Consider the following 19,087-nt stretch of genomic DNA (forward strand, 5'->3'; position numbering starts at 1 on the left):
TAATTAATTTTATATTCCTATTAGCAATGGATGTAACTAAAACACCAAAATTAAATAATTAGGAGGGCTATGCACATATTTATGGCCATACACTGATCAGCCATAACATTAAAACCACCTCCTTGTTTCTACACTCACTGTCCATTTTATCAGCTCCACTTACAATATAGGAGCACTTTGTAGTTCTACAATTACTGACTGTAGTCCATCTGTTTCTCTGCATGCTTTGTTAGCCCCCCTTCATGCTGTTCTTCAATGGTCAGGACTCTCCCAGGACCACCACAGAGCAGGTATTACTTGGTTGGTGGGTCATTCTCAGCACTGCAGTGACACTGACATGGTGGTGGTGTGTTAGTGTGTGTTGTGCTGGTATGAGTGGATCAGACACAGCAGCGCTGCTGGAGTTTTTAAACACCTCACTGTCACTGCTGGACTGAGAATAGTCCACCAACCAAAAATATCCAGCCAACAGCGTTCCGTGGGCAGCGTCCTGTGACCACTGATAAAAGTTTTGGAAGATGACCAACTCAAACTGCAGCAATAGATGATCAATCATCTCTGACTTTACATCTACAAGGTGGACCAACCAGGTAGGAGTGTCTAATAGAGTGGACAGTGAGTGGACACGGTATTTAAAAACTCTGTCTTATCCACTCATACCAGCACAACACACACTAACACACCACCACCATGTCAGTGTCACTGCAGTGCTTAGAATGATCCACCACCTAAATAATACCTACTCTGTGGTGGTCCTGTGGGGGTCCTGACCCTTGACGAACAGCATGAAAAGGGGCTTACAAAGCATGCAGAGAAACAGATGGACTACAGTCAGTAATTGTAGAACTACAAAGTGCTTCTATATAGTAAGTGGAGCTGATAAAATGGAGTGTAAGTGTAGAAACAAGGAGGTGGTTTTAATGTTATGGCTAATCAGTTTATAGTGTATATATAAAAAAAAACCAGATAATGTATTTGTTAGTTAAAAAATATTTATTTCTGCTCTACAGAAGACTTAATATCATGTTTATTATCTATAAAATAACACACATTCTTGGTTTTTAATTCTATGCTACTTTTTATCAACAGCACTGGCTCATTGTGACATTAAAACAATGAATCAACATCTGTACTGCAATTAGTAATACATAATGCACATTTAGAAATGAGAGTGCCATAGATTACACGCCCAGCACCAAACCATTCCCCCTCCTGGCCTTTAGGAGCACATCATGATGCCATCCATATGGTGAAGGGGATGATCAGCGTAGGTAAGATCCCACACACTGACAGACTGCCCAGGTAAACCATGATGAATACACACAGTAGTAGGCTCAGAAACGAATTTGTCTTGCTGAACACAATCTTCCTCACATTTTTGCAAAACTGTAAAACAAACAAAAGAAAGACTTTGTAAATGTGGTGCGTATGATTGTCATTTTATTTCACACACACACACACACACACACACACACACACACACACACACACACACACACACACAATGCACACTTCCCTCAACAAAATTGGCACCACTAGAAAACATCTTTTATTCACTATATAAAATATTAACAAAAAGCAGGAAGAAATAGGGCACTCGGGTGGAGCAGCTGTAAATTGTGCAAGCCCAGTACCACTGGGATTCAGGGTTCCAATTTCTTGGCTGGTCGGGCATCTACATACAGACATGATTGGCTGTATCTGATTCCCAATGGCCGATGAGCCAACACAGCTCCTGCAGAACCCCCACCCCATCCCCTCCAAAAAACAACTTTCACTCAAACTTGTTTAGAGTTTAGAGTAAGAAAATGAGATGCACATGGAGCAGATGAGAGCTGTTTTGTTCCAAATGCCATCTTATAAATAGTGTAATATTTTTTTCGACCAACAGGGGGGCTATTGTAAAGGGTTATGTGTGCGAATTTAGACACAGCCCCATGTGCAGCCTGATACATGTTTTGTAGTTAAATTTGTAACTACAGTATATTAACATACAGTGAGGAAAATAAGTATTTGATCCCCTGCTGATTTTGTAAGTTTACCCCCTTACAAAGACTTGAACAGTCTATAATTTTTATGGAAGGTTTATTTCAACAGAGAGAGACAGAATATCAACAAAAAATCCAGAAAAAAAACATTAAATAAAAGTTATAAATTAATTTGTATTTAATTAAGGGAAATAAGTATTTGATCCCCTACCAACCAGCAAGAATTCTGACCCCCACAGACCGGTTATGTGCCCATGAGGCACACAAATTAGTCCTGTCCCTGTATAAAAGACTCCAGTCACAGAATCAGTTTCTTCCATTCAAATCTCTTGACCACCATGGGCAAGACCAAAGAGCTATCAAAGGACGTCAGGGACAAGATTGTAGACCTGCACAAGGCTGGAATGGGCTACAAGACCATCAGCAAGAAGCTTGGTGAGAAAGAGACCACTGTTGGTGCGATAATTCGAAAATGGAAGAAATACAAGATCACAGTCAATCGCCCTCACTCTGGAGCTCCATGCAAGATCTCACCTCGTGGGGTAAGAATAATTCTGAGAAAGTTGAGGTCAGCCCAGAATTACACGGGAGGAGCTTGTCAATGATCTCAAGGGAGCTGGGAGCAGAGAAATGCTGGATATGACCCCAAGAACACCATCCCCACTGGGCATTTCTCTGCCTCCAAACACGGCGAGTGGAGTTGATGCCAAAGAGCTCAATTTTGGTCTCATCTGACCATATCACATTCTCTCAAGCTTTCTCTGAATCATTCAGGTGTTCATTGGCAAACTTCAGACGGGCCTGTACATTAGCCTTCTTGAGCAGAGGGACTTTGCGGGCACTGCAGGATCTCAATACATTACGGCGAAGTGTGTTACTAATGGTTTTCTTGGTGACTGTGCTCCCAGCTCCCTTGAGATCATTGACAAGCTCCTCCCGTGTAATTCTGGGCTGACCTCACCTTTCTCAGTATCATTCTTACCCCACCAGGTGAGATCTTGCATGAAGCTCCAGAGTGAGGGTGATTGACTGTGATCTTGTATTTCTTCCATTTTTGAATTATCGCACCAACAGTGGTCTCTTTCTCACCAAGCTTCTTGCTGATGGTCTTGTAGCCCATTCCAGCCTTGTGCAGGTCTACAATCTTGTCCCTGACGTCCTTTGATAGCTCTTTGGTCTTGCCCATGGTGGTCAAGAGATTTGAACGGAAGAAACTGATTCTGTGACTGGAGTCTTTTATACAGGGACAGGACTAATTTGTGTGCCTCATGGGCACATAACCGGTCTGTGGGGGTCAGAATTCTTGCTGGTTGGTAGGGGATCAAATACTTATTTCCCTTAATTAAATACAAATTAATTTATAACTTTTATTTAATGTTTTTTTTCTGGATTTTTTGTTGATATTCTGTCTCTCTCTGTTGAAATAAACCTTCCATAAAAATTATAGACTGTTCAAGTCTTTGTAAGGGGGTAAACTTACAAAATCAGCAGGGGATCAAATACTTATTTTCCCCACTGTATATGTTGATTTATTGTATGGACTTTGTAAAACAGTCTAATTACTTTAAGGATTCGATTTAGATTTGTGTTAACAGCCCACTGCAGCCCTGATCATGCACTCTCATACAGTGACAACATACACTGATCAGCCATAACATCATCCAAACCACTTCCTTGTTTCTACACTCACTGTCCAATTTATCAGCTCCACTTACCATATACGTAGAAGCACTTTGTAGTTCTACAATTATTGACTGTAGTCCATCTTTTTCTCTACATACTTTTTAGCCTGTTTTCACCCTGTTCTTCAATGGTCAGGACCCCCACAAGACCACTACAGAGTAGGTATTATTTGGGTGATGGATGATTCTCAGCACCGCAGTGACACTGACATGGTGGTGGTGTGTTAGTGTGTGTTGTGCTGGTATGAGTGGATTAGACACAGCAGTGCTGATGGAATTTTTAAACATCTCACTGTCACTGCTGGACTGAGAATAGTCCACCAACTGAAAATATCCAGCCAACAATGCCCCGTGGGCAGAGCTTGTGACCACTGATGAAGGTCTAGAAGATGACCAACTCAAACAGTGAGTGGACAGTGAGTGGACATGGTATTTAAAAACTCCAGCAGTGCTGCTGTGTCTGATCCACTCATACCAGCACAACACACACTAACACACCACCACCATGTGATTGTCACTGCAGTGCTGAGAATGAGCCACCACCTAAATAATACCTGCTCTGTAGTGGTCCTGTGGGGGTCCTGACCATTAAAGAACTGGGTGAAAGCAGGCTAAAAAAGTATGTAGAGAAACAGATGGACTACAGTCAGTAATTGTAGAACTACAAAGTGCTTCAATGTGGTAAGTGGAGCTGATAAAATGGACAGTTTTTAATGTTATGGCTGATCAGAGTATATTGTCTAAGCAATTGAAGGTTCAGGGCCTTGCTCAAGGGCCCAACAGTGGCAACCTGGCAGTGGTGGGGCTTGAACCAGCAACATTTCAATTACTTGTCCAGTACCTTAACTGCTAGGCTAGGTATATTATTTGTATTAACGCGTTATAAGGTGTAAGTAAATAGGTATACGTGAATGTGTGTATGTTTGCTTCGCCCTGCAATGTGTTGAACAGGGTGTGTACCCAGTTTAAACACCAGGTGGAGACATTGTGCTTCTGTAGTGCTAGATTAAGCCCCGCCTAACTATAGTGTACGTTAATGTATGCAACTGGACACCCAAATGCCACAGGTAAAAGGTAAGGAGGTAATACCAATGCCACAAGCTCTTTCCAAGATTTTGTATGCCTGTAAGAATTACCTATCCAGTCAATAGAGCATGTGTAAGATCAGGCACTGTTGCTGGATAAAAAGTCATGGCTTGCAATCAAACATTCAAATTAATTCCGAAAGTGTTTAGTGGGGTTGAGGTCAGGGCTCTGTGCAGGCCACTGGATTTCTCCACACCAAACTTGGAGGGGTTGAGTACTTGTCTGCAGCCCTCCTTATCCAACTTGGATGTAGTGCATATGGCATTGCACTGACAGTGGAAATGAATAAATATCAGGGCAAGTCATAGCCTAGTGGTTAAGGTACTAGACTAGTCTAGACTTGGAACATGGAAAACAATAAAACAAATACTTATGAATATAAAACTCATATGCAACTGAGTTAGGCAAATTAAGGTTTTGGAATGTCAAATGAGATTCTGAGGCAGGAACTTAAACAAGCATTTCATGCTGAAAAGCCCTCCGATGTGACTGACCTAATGCACTTATTGTTTGCATATTATTTGAACAGCTTTTAGACAATTTTTTGTAACAGTGCCATCTAATCCATGGGTTTTTCATACTTCCACATTCCAAAAACATGCAGACGCTGTATTGTGTGACTGACGGGTGCATGTATGGTGCTCTACAGGGTTTTTCAACTAGTGTTTTCAAACTAAAATTCTGGGGAAAACTTGACTGCAAAATTGGGAATGCCCTTGTTCTGCATGCTTGCTTACCTGGTAGGTCTGAAAGCTCATACTGGTGCCATATCTGCAGTACATGACATAATGTTCACAGTTGAACCAGAGCAGACTGTAATCCATATCTCCCACCATCTTCTCTGCTCGCGTAGCCACCTCTTCGGCCTCGAGAGGCGGCCGACTGCACACCTTGTCCATGTTGTTCACAAGTATCTCCGCTCCGTACGCAAAGTCAGCCACGCAGTCCACGCGAACACTGGCCTTCTTCGCAATCACTCCAAGAATCAGCCGGTCGTTGGTCACCATCTTGGAGATGGCAATTTTATCACTCGAGATGACCGGCAGAATGTCTGGGATGAGGTGTGCCACACGGTTGTTGCCCAGATAGATCCCAAAATGGGTGAACAGAGTTCGGGGGACCTCCAGGAGGTCTCCACGTTTGAACATTGAGAGGTCATACGCGCATGCCATCAGTTTCTTTTTATTCTTGTCCGTTGTCAGGGCTATGAAAAAGCAGCCGAGAACCTGCAGGGGAAACATCTTCTGGGAGAATGGGGTATGGTGGTGTGTTTCTCAACAGCCTGGCATGGTTTTATCCTTCTTGGGGAGGGTGGGGAGGTGCTAGGGATTACAGACCGGCCTTTTTTTCATGCAGATTTGTGAGTAAGAACATCACATGCACATTGTAACAATACAAAAATAGTTACTCAACGGTCATGAGGCTATTATACAAAAGTGAAGAAATAATCTGAAAGCAGCGGGAGATTTCTATTTTTGGCTTATTTGTACCCCTGAGGTCAGATGGTGCAACGCTTAGCCTCTTGTATAAATTGTTTTATAAATCTGAAAAGGTGTCAACTTACACAACTTGTTTATTCCCTAGTTTATGACATGAGAACCATTCCACAAGGACACTTTTGACACACCAGTGACACTTGAATTAACACGACATTCATCTTTTGGTGGTCAGAGAGTAGTTAGACTGTGTTGGACGTCCCATTTTAAAACCACAGGCATTAACATGGATGTGCCCTGACGTTCTGTTTGACCCTATATTAGCTTCCACTCTTCTAGAAAAGGGTTTTAAAAGATTTTGGATACCAGATATAGTTTTGTGAGGTCAGGCACTGATTATACAACCCCAAATCAGAAAAAGTTGAAACACAGAATTGCTTACATTTACTTTGACTTTTATTAGATTGCAGACAGGATAAACCTGAGATATTTCATGTGCTCAACTTCAAAAAAGACCTGGAATGCTGATTTATCTGACCACAATACACATTTCCACTGTGTGATGGTCCATTCTAGATGCCCAAAGAAGTCGATGCCGCTTCTGGACATGGTTAACATAAGGCTTCTTTTTTTGCACAGTAAAGCTTTAAGTAGCATTTGTGTGTGCAATGTAACTCTGTATTGTAGTGCTTGACAAAGGTTTGCCAAAATAATCCCTCACCCATGTGGTTATATCAGCTATTGTTGAGTGGTGGTTCTTGATGCAGTGCCATCTGAAGGATTGAAGATCACGGGTGTTTAGCTTGCGCCCTTGGCCTTTACACATTGAAATTCCTCCCGATTCCTTGAATCGTTTAATGATATTATGCACTGTAGAGGGAGAAATATGCAAATCCCTTCCAATATTTTTTGAGGGACATTGTTTTTAAACATTTCAATAATTTTCTCACACATTTTTTGACAAACTGGAGATCCTCTGATCATCTTTGCTCATCAAAGACTCAGTCTTTCCTGGATGCTGCTTTTGTACCAAACCATGATTACAATCACCTGTTGACATCACCTGCTTGGAATCACATCATTATTTAGTTTTTTTTTTTTTACCTCATTACTAGCCTTTTATTGCCCCCATCCCATCTTTTTTTGGAATGTGTTGCAGGCCTAAAATGCAGGAATGGAGGTATATTAACTAATAAAATGAACTTGAGCAGACAAAACATGAAATATCTTGAGTTCAAACTGTCTGCGATCAAATAAAAGTAAATGTAAGAAACTCTGGAGGGCCTGGCTCATAATCAGCATTTCAATTTATCCCAAAGATGTTAAAGGTATTGGGGTAAGGGTTTTTTTGCAGGCCACTTAAGTTCTTTTACACCAAACTCATCAAACCATGTCTACATGGGCCTTGCTTTGTGCACAGAATCAGTTATTCTGAAACAAGAAAGGGCCATGACCAAAGTGTTTATAAAGAAAGCTCAGGCATGACAAGAAGCAATTTTGGAAAATACTTGTCACCATTTATTGCTAAGGCCCTGCCTAATTCATGGTCGTGAAAATCGCATCATGGGCCTGTAAAATATGCAATTTGCTGTGAAATGTGTTTAGCAATTTAACATTTTTCATTTGCATAGCATATAAAATATGAGACGCAACATGCAATATGAGGCGGTCCTAGCAATCATACATTAAGTTAGTGTAACAGACTTTTCTGTGGTGTAGTGTGCTGACAATGTTTGATCCATGTGTTTACGTATTGAGTGCATTTTGTCCCTTTGTGGATTCCTTAGTCAATGAAAAGTGTGCTTCTCTACACACGTGATCATCTCTCTGTAGTCTGTCCTGTGCTTCAAAAGAACAAGCCAGTAAAGTATTCTGCTCCTGATAGTTTGTCTATGTACAGTTTATTTCTTACTTTACAAATTCAGCGAACTCTAAAGATGCTCCTTAGCAGTCGATTGGACAAAATGTCCAAGATGTCAGAGTCTAAAGCAGCTAAAAACACTACTTAGGTTTGTTTGTTTGTTTGGATTTTAACGTCATGTTTTACACCCTTCGGTTGCACAAGATCGACTCATTACACAAGATTCATCAGTTCACAAGGTTATATCAAACATAGTCATGGACAAAAATCTCCAATTCACCTCACTTGCATGTCTTTGGACTGTGGGAGGAAACAGGAGCACCCAGAGTAAACCCATGCAGACAGGGGGAGAACATGCAAACTCCACACAGAAAGGACCCGGATCGCCCCGGATCACGCGTGTAGAGAAGCACATTTTCCATTTACTACCAAATCCCCAAAGGGGATCCCCCAGGACCTTCTTGCTGTGAGGCAACAGTGCTACCCACTTAGCCACCGTGCCGCCCCACAACTCAGGTAACAGAAGTTTGGAAAACTCTCAACCAATTTTTTGGATGCAGAATTTTCATCTTTCAACTATTAAGGTAGGCTGTCCTGTGTATTGTACCTTCCATTTATTTTATTTAGTTTATGTATGGCACTTTTCTTTAAAAATCAGTGATCTGTGATTTTTGAAAAACGAGGTTTGTGAAATTTGGCACCACTACAAGGTTCCCCATGAATTTAGTAGGGCACTATTTATTGCTGTTAAATGGGCACAGTACAAACAAACGTAACATCAAACTGTTAAACTGCATCTGACAAATAAAACGATAACGCAGACACTGGATGGTTTCAATCTCATTTTTTTATTGAGAGTCCAAAACAATTTGTTGACAATCTGCTACAACATGTTGACTAAACCTGAGAAGTTAAATCAGGACTGTTGGAGGAGACAAACCAACAGGCTGATCACAGCTTAGATGGTCTTGCTGGACCAGACTTCTACTCCAGCAAGAACAAAGTCTGAAGAATCTAACAGGTGATTGGTTAAGACAATCTATGCTTCCTGAACTCAGAGCTTAAAGTTCTCACAGTATTTAAGGCAGCTGTGTCCCAAACTGGTGACCATGTCCCTCACTACCTTAACAGTACAGTACTTAACAGTATGTCTAATTAGTGTACACTGATCAGCAATAACATTAAAACCACCTCCTTGTTTCTACACTCACTGTCCATTTTATCAGCTCCACTTACCATATAGAAATGTTTTGTAGTTCTACTACTGACTATGGTCCATCTACTTCTCTAAACACTTTTTAAACTGCTTTCACCCTGTTCTTCAATGGTCAGGACCCCCACAGGACCACCACAGAGTAGGTATTATTTGGGTGGTGGATCATTCTCAGCACTGCAGTGACACTGACATGGTGGTGGTGTGTTAGTGTGTGTTGTGCTGGTATAAGTTCATCAGACACAGCAGCACTGCTGGAGTTTTTAAATACTGTGTCCACTCACTGTCCACTCTATTAGACACTTCTACCTAGTTGGTTCAACTTGTAGATGTAAAGTCAGAGACGATCGCTCATCTATTGCTGCTGTTTGAGTTGGTCATCTTCTAGACCTTCATCAGTGGTCACAGGATGCTGCCCACAGGGCGCTGTTGGCTGGATGTGTTTGGTTGGTGGACTATTCTCAGTCCAGCTGTGACAGTGAGGTGTTTAAAAACATTGCTGTGTCTTATCCACTCATACCAGCACAACACACACTGACACACCACCACCATGTCAGTGTCACTGCATTGCTGAGAATTACCCACCACCCAAATAATACCTGCTCAGTGGGGGTCCTGGGAGAGTCCTGACCATTGAAGAACAGCATGAAAGGGGGCTAACAAAGAATGCAGAGAAACAGATGGACAACAGTCAGTAATTGTAGAACTACAAAGTGCTTCTATATGGTAAGTGGAGTTGATATAATGGACCGCGAGTGTAGAAACAAGGAGGTGGTTTTAATGTTATGGCTGATCGGTGTACATTGAATGGTATAGTTACACACTATGTAGCACATAATATGTAGGTTGGGGCGCAGCCAAAATTACTGTAAACAATGTTTGTGCAAGTGTAAATCAGCACATACCATACCAGTTAAGTGTGATTTGTATATTGCAAGTAAAAACAGTGCAGAATAACAGTGCATTAGTGATGAATACTTTGCTGTTATCTATGAAAAATGAACAACAGTGCATCAAAACACTGTAAATCACTAAAAACACTAAATCCAACAGTAAGTCCGTTTTTAAAACATTCACTTTCTGGACTTGGCTTGTTTACTTACGTTTAAGATGGTGTTTTGTGTGTGTTGTTGATTAAACTGTATTAAGGGGTTCATTTAAAAAACTGTTGCTGTGGTGCTTTATTTCAGTGCCAGTAAAGCTTTGTCTTTCAGTGATTTACCCCAGACATCAAACCTCCTTAAGAGAATGGCCTCTGACCTTGCGAGATTACAGCTTAGCAAACGTGTGTAAAATTGTAAACAGCCCACAGATCTAATTCAGACATGACAGGGCATGACAGCAAAAAGTCTCTCAACCAGCCATCCACAGGATGAAGGAAATAAAAAGACATGGAAGTACAGTGGACGAAGTCGATCCCAGGAAAACCATGGAAAACATCCCGATGCCTGTCGTCACCAGGACACTCCTCTGATCCCGTATGATGGATTTCAGCCTATCACAAAACTAAAAAGAAACAGATGAGGTTAGTTTTGCTGCATGTCTGGTCTGGAAGATCATGATTAGCTAGGGCTTGGCAGGACTGTTGCACCCCCCACCTCCACCCCCACACACAACATTTTAAGTATCTACTCAGTGAAGCTGTTGTTCTTACTCTGCATTTCAGAAGGAACCTAATTTTCCAGAAACATATCACCACTGTTGTAATAAGATTTTCTTGGATGTAAGGCAATTTTTTTCTCACTATATTGTTGTTAAATAGTAAAAATTGATTGATCATTTGCTATGATTTACTATTTTAATTGATCATTATGATTTCAAATTCAATACTCAATACAATGTTAATATGTAAAAATAAACCATACATTTGGGGATTAGTCTACATTTCTACCCAAACCAGATTTTGCAAGGATCTTATTACTACTACTGTGTAACAATTCTAAGTAACTCTCTCTCTCTCTCTTTATATATATATATATCCTTCCTAATATTGTGTTGGTCCCACTTTTGCTGCCAAAACAGCCCTGACCCATTGAGACATGGAGTCTGACACCTTTCTATCAGAACCAGCATGAACTTCTTTACCACTAGGGCCAGCCTTCGCTCCCCACATGCATCAATGAGCCTTGGCCGCCCATGACCCTGTCGCTGGTTTACCACTGTTCCTTCCTTGGACCGCTTTTGATAGTTACTGACAACTGCAGACCGGGAACACCCCACAAGAACTGCAGTTTTGGAGATGCTCTGACCCAGTCGTCTCGCCATCACAATCTGGTCCTTGTCAAACTCAAATCCTCTCACTTACCCATTTTTCCTGCTTCTAACATCAACTTTGAGGATAAAATGTTCACTTGCTGCCTAATATATCCCACCCAACATGCACTTCTCCTGTCAGTGGTCATAATGTTATGCTTTATTGGTGTGTGTATATATATATATCAGCCCCGGTTCTGGACTGCTTTGCTTGGGGGGGCAGTAAAACCTAATGAGGGGGCATGTTGATAGTCATGTTTTTGAAGCCAGAAATATATTCAAGGCTTGATTTGTGCATGAATGATGACAGCCAAGCTATTGATACTGGCTTAAAGTGATGTATGAGGTAAAGAAATAAAAATGCATGTTTTCGAACTTAAACTTAAAACCCAATGATTAAAAAATACATGTTGATTATGTAAATGGAGAAAAAAGATTATCTAATTGTATTTCATTTTAATACGCCCCCTTAATTAAATTGCCATTAGTTCATTAGCCTAACCGCTAACGGCTAATAAAATAATTTAAGCAACACCTATGTAAGAGGTAAGTAACATTAAAGCAACGAAAAACCAGTTAAGCAAATATTACCATGTGGAAGTCAGTTTAAACTCAGAAGAGTGTTTACCAGTATACCTGCCTCTCGCTCACACTAACAGAACATATACTGCCGAACTGAACTGTTTGGGGCAGTCTGCCGATTTTTATATGACTCAAAGAGCCAATCAGGAATAAGCAAGGAAATATCTTCACACTGTAAAACAAAATGCATTTTTGTGATTGGTTCAGAGATAATTTTAAAAATAGCCGTTGCTTGCATTGTGCTTGGGGGGGCAAAGACACAATTTGGGGGGGGCAATGCCCCCCTCAGCCCCCCCCTAGCGCCGGCCCTGATATATATATATATATATATATATATATATATATATATATACAGTGTATCACAAAAGTGAGTACACCCCTCACATTTCTGCAAATATTTTATTATATCTTTTCATGGGACAACACTATAGAAATAAAACTTGGATATAACTTAGAGTAGTCAGTGTACAACTTGTATAGCAGTGTAGATTTACTGTCTTCTGAAAATAACTCAACACACAGCCATTAATGTCTAAATAGCTGGCAACATAAGTGAGTACACCCCACAGTGAACATGTCCAAATTGTGCCCAAAGTGTCAATATTTTGTGTGACCACCATTATTATCCAGCACTGCCTTAACCCTTCTGGGCATGGAATTCACCAGAGCTGCACAGGTTGCTACTGGAATCCTCTTCCACTCCTCCATGATGACATCACGGAGCTGGTGGATGTTAGACACCTTGAACTCCTCCACCTTCCACTTGAGGATGCGCCACAGGTGCTCAATTGGGTTTAGTCCATCACCTTTACCTTCAGCTTCCTCAGCAAGGCAGTTGTCATCTTGGAGGTTGTGTTTGGGGTCGTTATCCTGTTGGAAAACTGCCATGAGGCCCAGTTTTCGAAGGGAGGGGATCATGCTCTGTTTCAGAATGTCACAGTACATGTTGGAATTCATGTTTCCCTCAATGAACTGCAGCTCCCCAGTGCCAGCAACACTCATGCAGCCCAAGACCATGATGCTACCACCACCATGCTTGACTGTAGGCAAGATACAGTTGTCTTGGTACTTCTCACCAGGGCGCCGCCACACATGCTGGACACCATCTGAGCCAAACAAGTTTATCTTGGTCTCGTCAGACCACAGGGCATTCCAGTAATCCATGTTCTTGGACTGCTTGTCTTCAGCAAACTGTTTGCTGGCTTTCTTGTGCGTCAGCTTCCTTCTGGGATGACGACCATGCAGACCGAGTTGATGCAGTGTGCGGCGTATGGTCTGAGCACTGACAGGCTGACCTCCCACGTCTTCAACCTCTGCAGCAATGCTGGCAGCACTCATGTGTCTATTTTTTAAAGCCAACCTCTGGATATGACGCCGAACACGTGGACTCAACTTCTTTGGTCGACCCTGGCGAAGCCTGTTCCGAGTGGAACCTGTCCTGGAAAACCGCTGTATGACCTTGGCCACCGTGCTGTAGCTCAGTTTCAGGGTGTTAGCAATCTTCTTATAGCCCAGGCCATCTTTGTGGAGAGCAACAATTCTATTTCTCACATCCTCAGAGAGTTCTTTGCCATGAGGTGCCATGTTGAATATCCAGTGGCCAGTATGAGAGAATTGTACCCCAAACACCAAATTTAACAGCCCTGCTCCCCATTTACACCTGGGACCTTGACACATGACACCAGGGAGGGACAACGACACATTTGGGCACAATTTGGACATGTTCACTGTAGGGTGTACTCACTTATGTTGCCAGCTAATTAGCCATTAATGGCTGTGTGTTGAGTTATTTTCAGAAGACAGTAAATCTACACTGCTATACAAGCTGTACACTGACTACTCTAAATTATATCCAAGTTTCATGTCTATAGTGTTGTCCCATGAAAAGATATAATGAAATATTTGCAGAAATGTGAGGGGTGTACTCACTTTTGTGATACACTGTATATATACAGTATATTATTGTGAAATTTTAATTGTTTAGAACTGTTTTTTTATTAATAGTATATAAAAAAAATCTGTGTTCCATATCATTTTGTGGGAAAAATATTAATGCTTAAGAGAAGTAAAATGATGCCTATCGTTAAGCAGATTATGTTTTTAAAGCAATCTGCTTTACCCATAAATAAACATATAGACATGTGTTTTAATAAATATATAAATGAACAGTCATGCATTACTTTGAAAGCTTTTACCCACTCACAAAAGTTAAGACAGTACAAAAATACTGAAACAGAAAGTCGTGATTCTGGAAGTCTGGTTTGGCCTGTATTTAAACAAAAATGTATTTTAGTGTGTTGACAAAAACACTATGGTACAACATTAAAAACATTATGGTAAAAATGTTAGCACTCCAGCAATTGCCAATGCGGACAATAATTGTCTTGGAACTGCTGCAATTGTGACCTTTGCTGGCTGATTGACGGCATCTAGACAATAACAGGGTATAATGGAGACTCTCTTGTGTGCGATACAGATTTCTATGTGAACCCGTCTTGTGCAGGTAAAAAGAATCAGTTGGCTAAATGGGCACGTGTTGGAGGGGCATGTGTTAGTTACGGCTCTCCTCAGTCAGGAATGGAGGTCATCAGCAGTAGAGGAAGTGAAATGTAATCGGGTAATTGGATACAACTAGATTGGAAGGAAAATTGAGAAAAACACAGTTTTTAACTAGGAGTGTTGTAAAATGTAAAAAAAAAAAAAAAAAAAAAAAACATGTTAAACAGGTGATCCATATGTTAAAGAAAAATTTAAAAAAGGCTTTATCCTTTATGGGCAGTCACTTCACCTAACAATGTTTCATCAAACAGCAGTAATTAGCAGAATTCTTAACCAGCAACTGCAAGAATTTTGACACATCACCCTCTACAGTGCATAATATCATCAAAAGCTTCATGGAATCTAAATCAATCAATGTGCATAAAGGGCAAGGCCTAGAACACTACTGAATGCCTATGCCTGGTTTTCATTGTCCTGTCTCTACATTCTACATTGAAGCTAAACGGCAATTCCTGCTGTCTGGTTGAGGTGGCAGAACGAGTAGTAAAGGAATACTGCTTTCTATGAGAATCCACTGCTGGCTGGTGTAAAGAAGCCGTCTGCATATCACACCTTGATTTGTAAGTAAATTAAAAGAAAAAGGGAGGAAAAGGGGAAAGAGTTCTGTACAGGATTGAGTTCTTCTTCTTACTAGTTTGTTTTACATTTTTTGTAAATGAACTTTCTGTGATATAATTTCCTTCTGGATAAATAACTATCTATCTATCTATCTATCTATCTATCTATCTATCTATCTATCTATCTATCTATCTATCTATCTATCTATCTATCCATCCATCTATCCATCCATCCATCCATCCATCCATCCATCCATCCATCCATCCATCCATCCATCCATCCATCTAGTTGTTTGCATAATAGCACACCAAATATTCCTCTGGCAGAAAACAAAAAGCTTTACATTGCTATCATTACCAAGAAATAAGCACTATGTTGCAGTTAGCTTGTTTGACATACTATTCCAAGACACTAAGCTATACTATGGGTTTTGTGGCTATAACAGCCTCCATTCCTCAGTAAAGGCTTTCAACATTTTTTTTTACATTTACAGTGTGTCTGTGGAAACTGGTGTCTTTGAGTTCAGCCACAACAAAGGGGCACAGTCATGCTGGAACAGAAACGGGCTGTCCCAAAACTGTTGCCACGAAGTTGGAAACATATCATTTATTTTAGAGGACTGTATATTAGAGTTGGCATCTTCTTGTTTCTGTGGGTTACCTCCTTTCTCCCAAAACATACAGAATATGGCTGGTCTAAATTGCCATGTGTGAGTGAGTGTTGGCCTTTGATGGATTGCACTGAGTGTTTTTGCGGCTCTGACTAGGATCAGTGTGTTTTCAACCTAGAAACTTGATAGAATTGTCACTATTATGCTCTTTTTAAACATATTGTGGTTTAAGATAAGTGTTCTGGTGAACAAAAACACATTGTTCTTATGAACAAAAGAAGAAAGCTCTCTTTGCATACGTTCAAAGCTATTGAAGTTATTAATATGCTGAATACTTTAAATGCTATTGAAGTTATGAATAAAAATCTGTTTTTTATTATGTAATAAAGGGTAAAAGTGTCAGTATAAGAGTTGTAGTATGTAATGTGGGTTACACTTGATAAAATACAACTCGTTTTGGAGCAATTTGATGAATATTTTAAAAGCTGTTGAAGTTATTAATATGCTGAATACTTTAAATGCTATTGAAGTTATGAATAAAAATCTATTTTTTATTATGTAATAAAGGGTAAAAGTGTCAGAATAAGAGTTGTAGTATGTAATGTGGGTTACACTTGATAAAATACAACTCGTTTTGGAGCAATTTGATGAATATTTTAAAAGCTGTTGAAGTTATTAATATGCTGAATACTTTAAATGCTATTGAAGTTATGAATAAAAATCTGTTTTTTATTATGTAATAAAGGGTAAAAGTGTCAGAATAAGAGTTGTAGTATGTAATGTGGGTTACACTTGATAAAATACAACTCGTTTTGGAGCAATTTGATGAATATTTTAAAAGCTGTTGAAGTTATTAATATGCTGAATACTTTAAATGCTATTGAAGTTATGAATAAAAATCTGTTTTTTATTATGTAATAAAGGGTAAAAGTGTCAGTATAAGAGTTGTAGTATGTAATGTGGGTTACACTTGATAAAATACAACTTGTTTTGGAGCAATTTGATGAATATTTTAAAAGCTATTGAAGTTATTAATATGCTGAATACTTTAAATGCTATTGAAGTTATGAATAAAAATCTGTTTTTTATTATGTAATAAAGGGTAAAAGTGTCAGTATAAGAGTTGTAGTATGTAATGTGGGTTACACTTGATAAAATACAGCTCGTTTTGGAGCAATTTGATGAATATTTTAAAAGCTATTGAAGTTATTAATATGCTGAATACTTTAAATGCTATTGAAGTTATGAATAAAAACCTTTTTTTATTATGTAATAAAGGGAAAAAGTGTCAGAATAAGAGTTGTAGTATGTAATGTGGGTTACACTTGATAAAATACAACTCGTTTTGGAGCAATTTGATGAATATTTTAAAAGCTGTTGAAGTTATTAATATGCTGAATACTTTAAATGCTATTGAAGTTATGAATAAAAATCTGTTTTTTATTATGTAATAAAGGGTAAAAGTGTCAGTATAAGAGTTGTAGTATGTAATGTGGGTTACACTTGATAAAATACAACTTGTTTTGGAGCAATTTTATGAATATTTTAAAAGCTATTGAAGTTATTAATATGCTGAATACTTTAAATGCTATTGATAAAAATCTGTTTTTTATTATGTAATAAAGGGTAAAAGTGTCAGTATAACAACACACATTCTTGGGTGATTATTTGAGACACACACACACACACACACACACACACACACACACACACACACCACTTCTGTTGCATGCCAGTTTTACCTTATCTGTTTGTTGACTGACACCGGTCCCATAGCGGCAGTACGTGACGAAGTGCTCACAGTTGTTCCACATGAGGCTGTAAGGAATATCACCCACTAGTTTCTCAGCCCTGAGTGCTACCACCTCGTTGGCTAGGGGCTGTTTTCCCAGTTTAGCGTCCATGGCGTTGACGCACACCACCGGTGCGCCGTATAGAAAGTCCTCCAGGCAGTCAACGCGCACCGAGGCGCGTCGGTACAGCACGCCCATCAGCAGACGCTTATTGCTCACCACCGAGTTAATCCAGCGCTCATCTCGAGTCAGTACCGGGAGGATGTCGGGCATGAGATGTGCCACCTTACCGTCGCCCAGATAGATCCCGAAATGCACGAACAGTGTGCGCGGCACTTCGAGCAGATCTCCGCGCTCCGGGCGCACCGCGAGCTCCGCGGTGCCGCAATCCGTGCGCCTCGGCTTGTCCGATCTCGCCGGGAGGATGCTGGATAGATCCAAGTGTGCCAGCTGGAAAACTTTCTGCACCAGCAGCACCAGCGAGTCGAACATGGTGCGCATGCCTGAGCGCCTTCTCCTTCTAAACAGAAACATGAAGCGGGTACTTCTGCTACCACTCCAGCCATGACGTCAGAACTCAGGAGAAAACACAATCATTCAGCACCAAAACATCAAAAACAATGTCAAATACATACAGATATATCTAAAGTGGGGCACACATTTCATTTGGTCACTTTTAATCATAATAATCCATAGACTGGCCTGTGTGTAATTGGTCTTACAATTACAAAAGGGGGTGGAGAGTTCCTAATAAATATACATATATTATTTTCCTTTTATCTTTGTGACACCATAATCTCAATTTAATACTTTATAAATGAATAACTGTATCAAATATTCCCTGGTAAATATTTAACTGTTCTGAAATTGCAAAAAATAGTATTCTATTAATTATTCTATAAGTAAAAAACACCTAAAAATGAAAAATAACCTAAATTTTATACATATAACAACATGATATTCTGGTCAATGTCTTAGTATCATAGTATCAAAAAGAAAAAAAAACACTTTTACTTGTTTCATTATTACACCATCAATTTCAGCCTTTAAAACAGGATACTTTTATTTTTATTTTATTAATTTATTTTATTATTTTTTTTAATAAAATAAATTTTAGCAAAAGTGGGACAAAACTTACATTGTCCTGTAAGTCTAAGAGAACGCTTAGTTGTTCTTAGTTTCACAGTACAGTAAAGAGTCCTGCTTTATAATTTGGTGGATACTTTTATTTTATTAATGATGTTTAAGTGTTCTTAAAATTGCAAAAGTGGGACAAAACTTACATTGTTTGTCCTGTTTTTTCAGAATTTTATACACACACACACACACACACACACACACACACACACACACACACACACACACACACACACACCATACTAATCTTTATAAACAGCACACTACAGTAGAGAACATTTAGTTGTTCTGAGTATCACAAAACAGTAAAGATTCCTGCTTTATCTTTT

The 19,087-nt window shown here is 39.7% G+C and overlaps 2 protein-coding genes across 2 annotated transcripts; both read right to left on the minus strand.

Annotated features, from left to right (window-relative positions):
- Positions 1-1,043: 1,043 nt before the first annotated feature.
- lratb.2 (lecithin retinol acyltransferase b, tandem duplicate 2) lies at positions 1,044-5,997 on the minus strand. Its single transcript, XM_063010601.1, has 2 exons — positions 5,494-5,997; positions 1,044-1,386 (listed from the first exon to the last, which is right to left on the minus strand). Exons 1-2 carry the CDS (start codon positions 5,995-5,997, stop codon positions 1,231-1,233), a joined length of 660 nt encoding a protein of 219 aa, XP_062866671.1. The 3' UTR covers positions 1,044-1,230.
- Positions 5,998-10,619: 4,622 nt separating this feature from the next.
- Positions 10,620-18,113, minus strand: LOC134329365 (lecithin retinol acyltransferase-like). Its single transcript, XM_063010604.1, has 2 exons — positions 17,571-18,113; positions 10,620-10,772 (listed from the first exon to the last, which is right to left on the minus strand). The coding sequence occupies exons 1-2, from the start codon at positions 18,111-18,113 to the stop codon at positions 10,620-10,622; spliced, it is 696 nt and encodes a 231-aa protein (XP_062866674.1).
- Between the last annotated feature and the right edge of the window lie 974 nt (positions 18,114-19,087).

This window comes from Trichomycterus rosablanca, chromosome 15 (assembly GCF_030014385.1).
Source record: "Trichomycterus rosablanca isolate fTriRos1 chromosome 15, fTriRos1.hap1, whole genome shotgun sequence".
NCBI classification, from domain to species: Eukaryota; Metazoa; Chordata; class Actinopteri; order Siluriformes; family Trichomycteridae; genus Trichomycterus; species Trichomycterus rosablanca.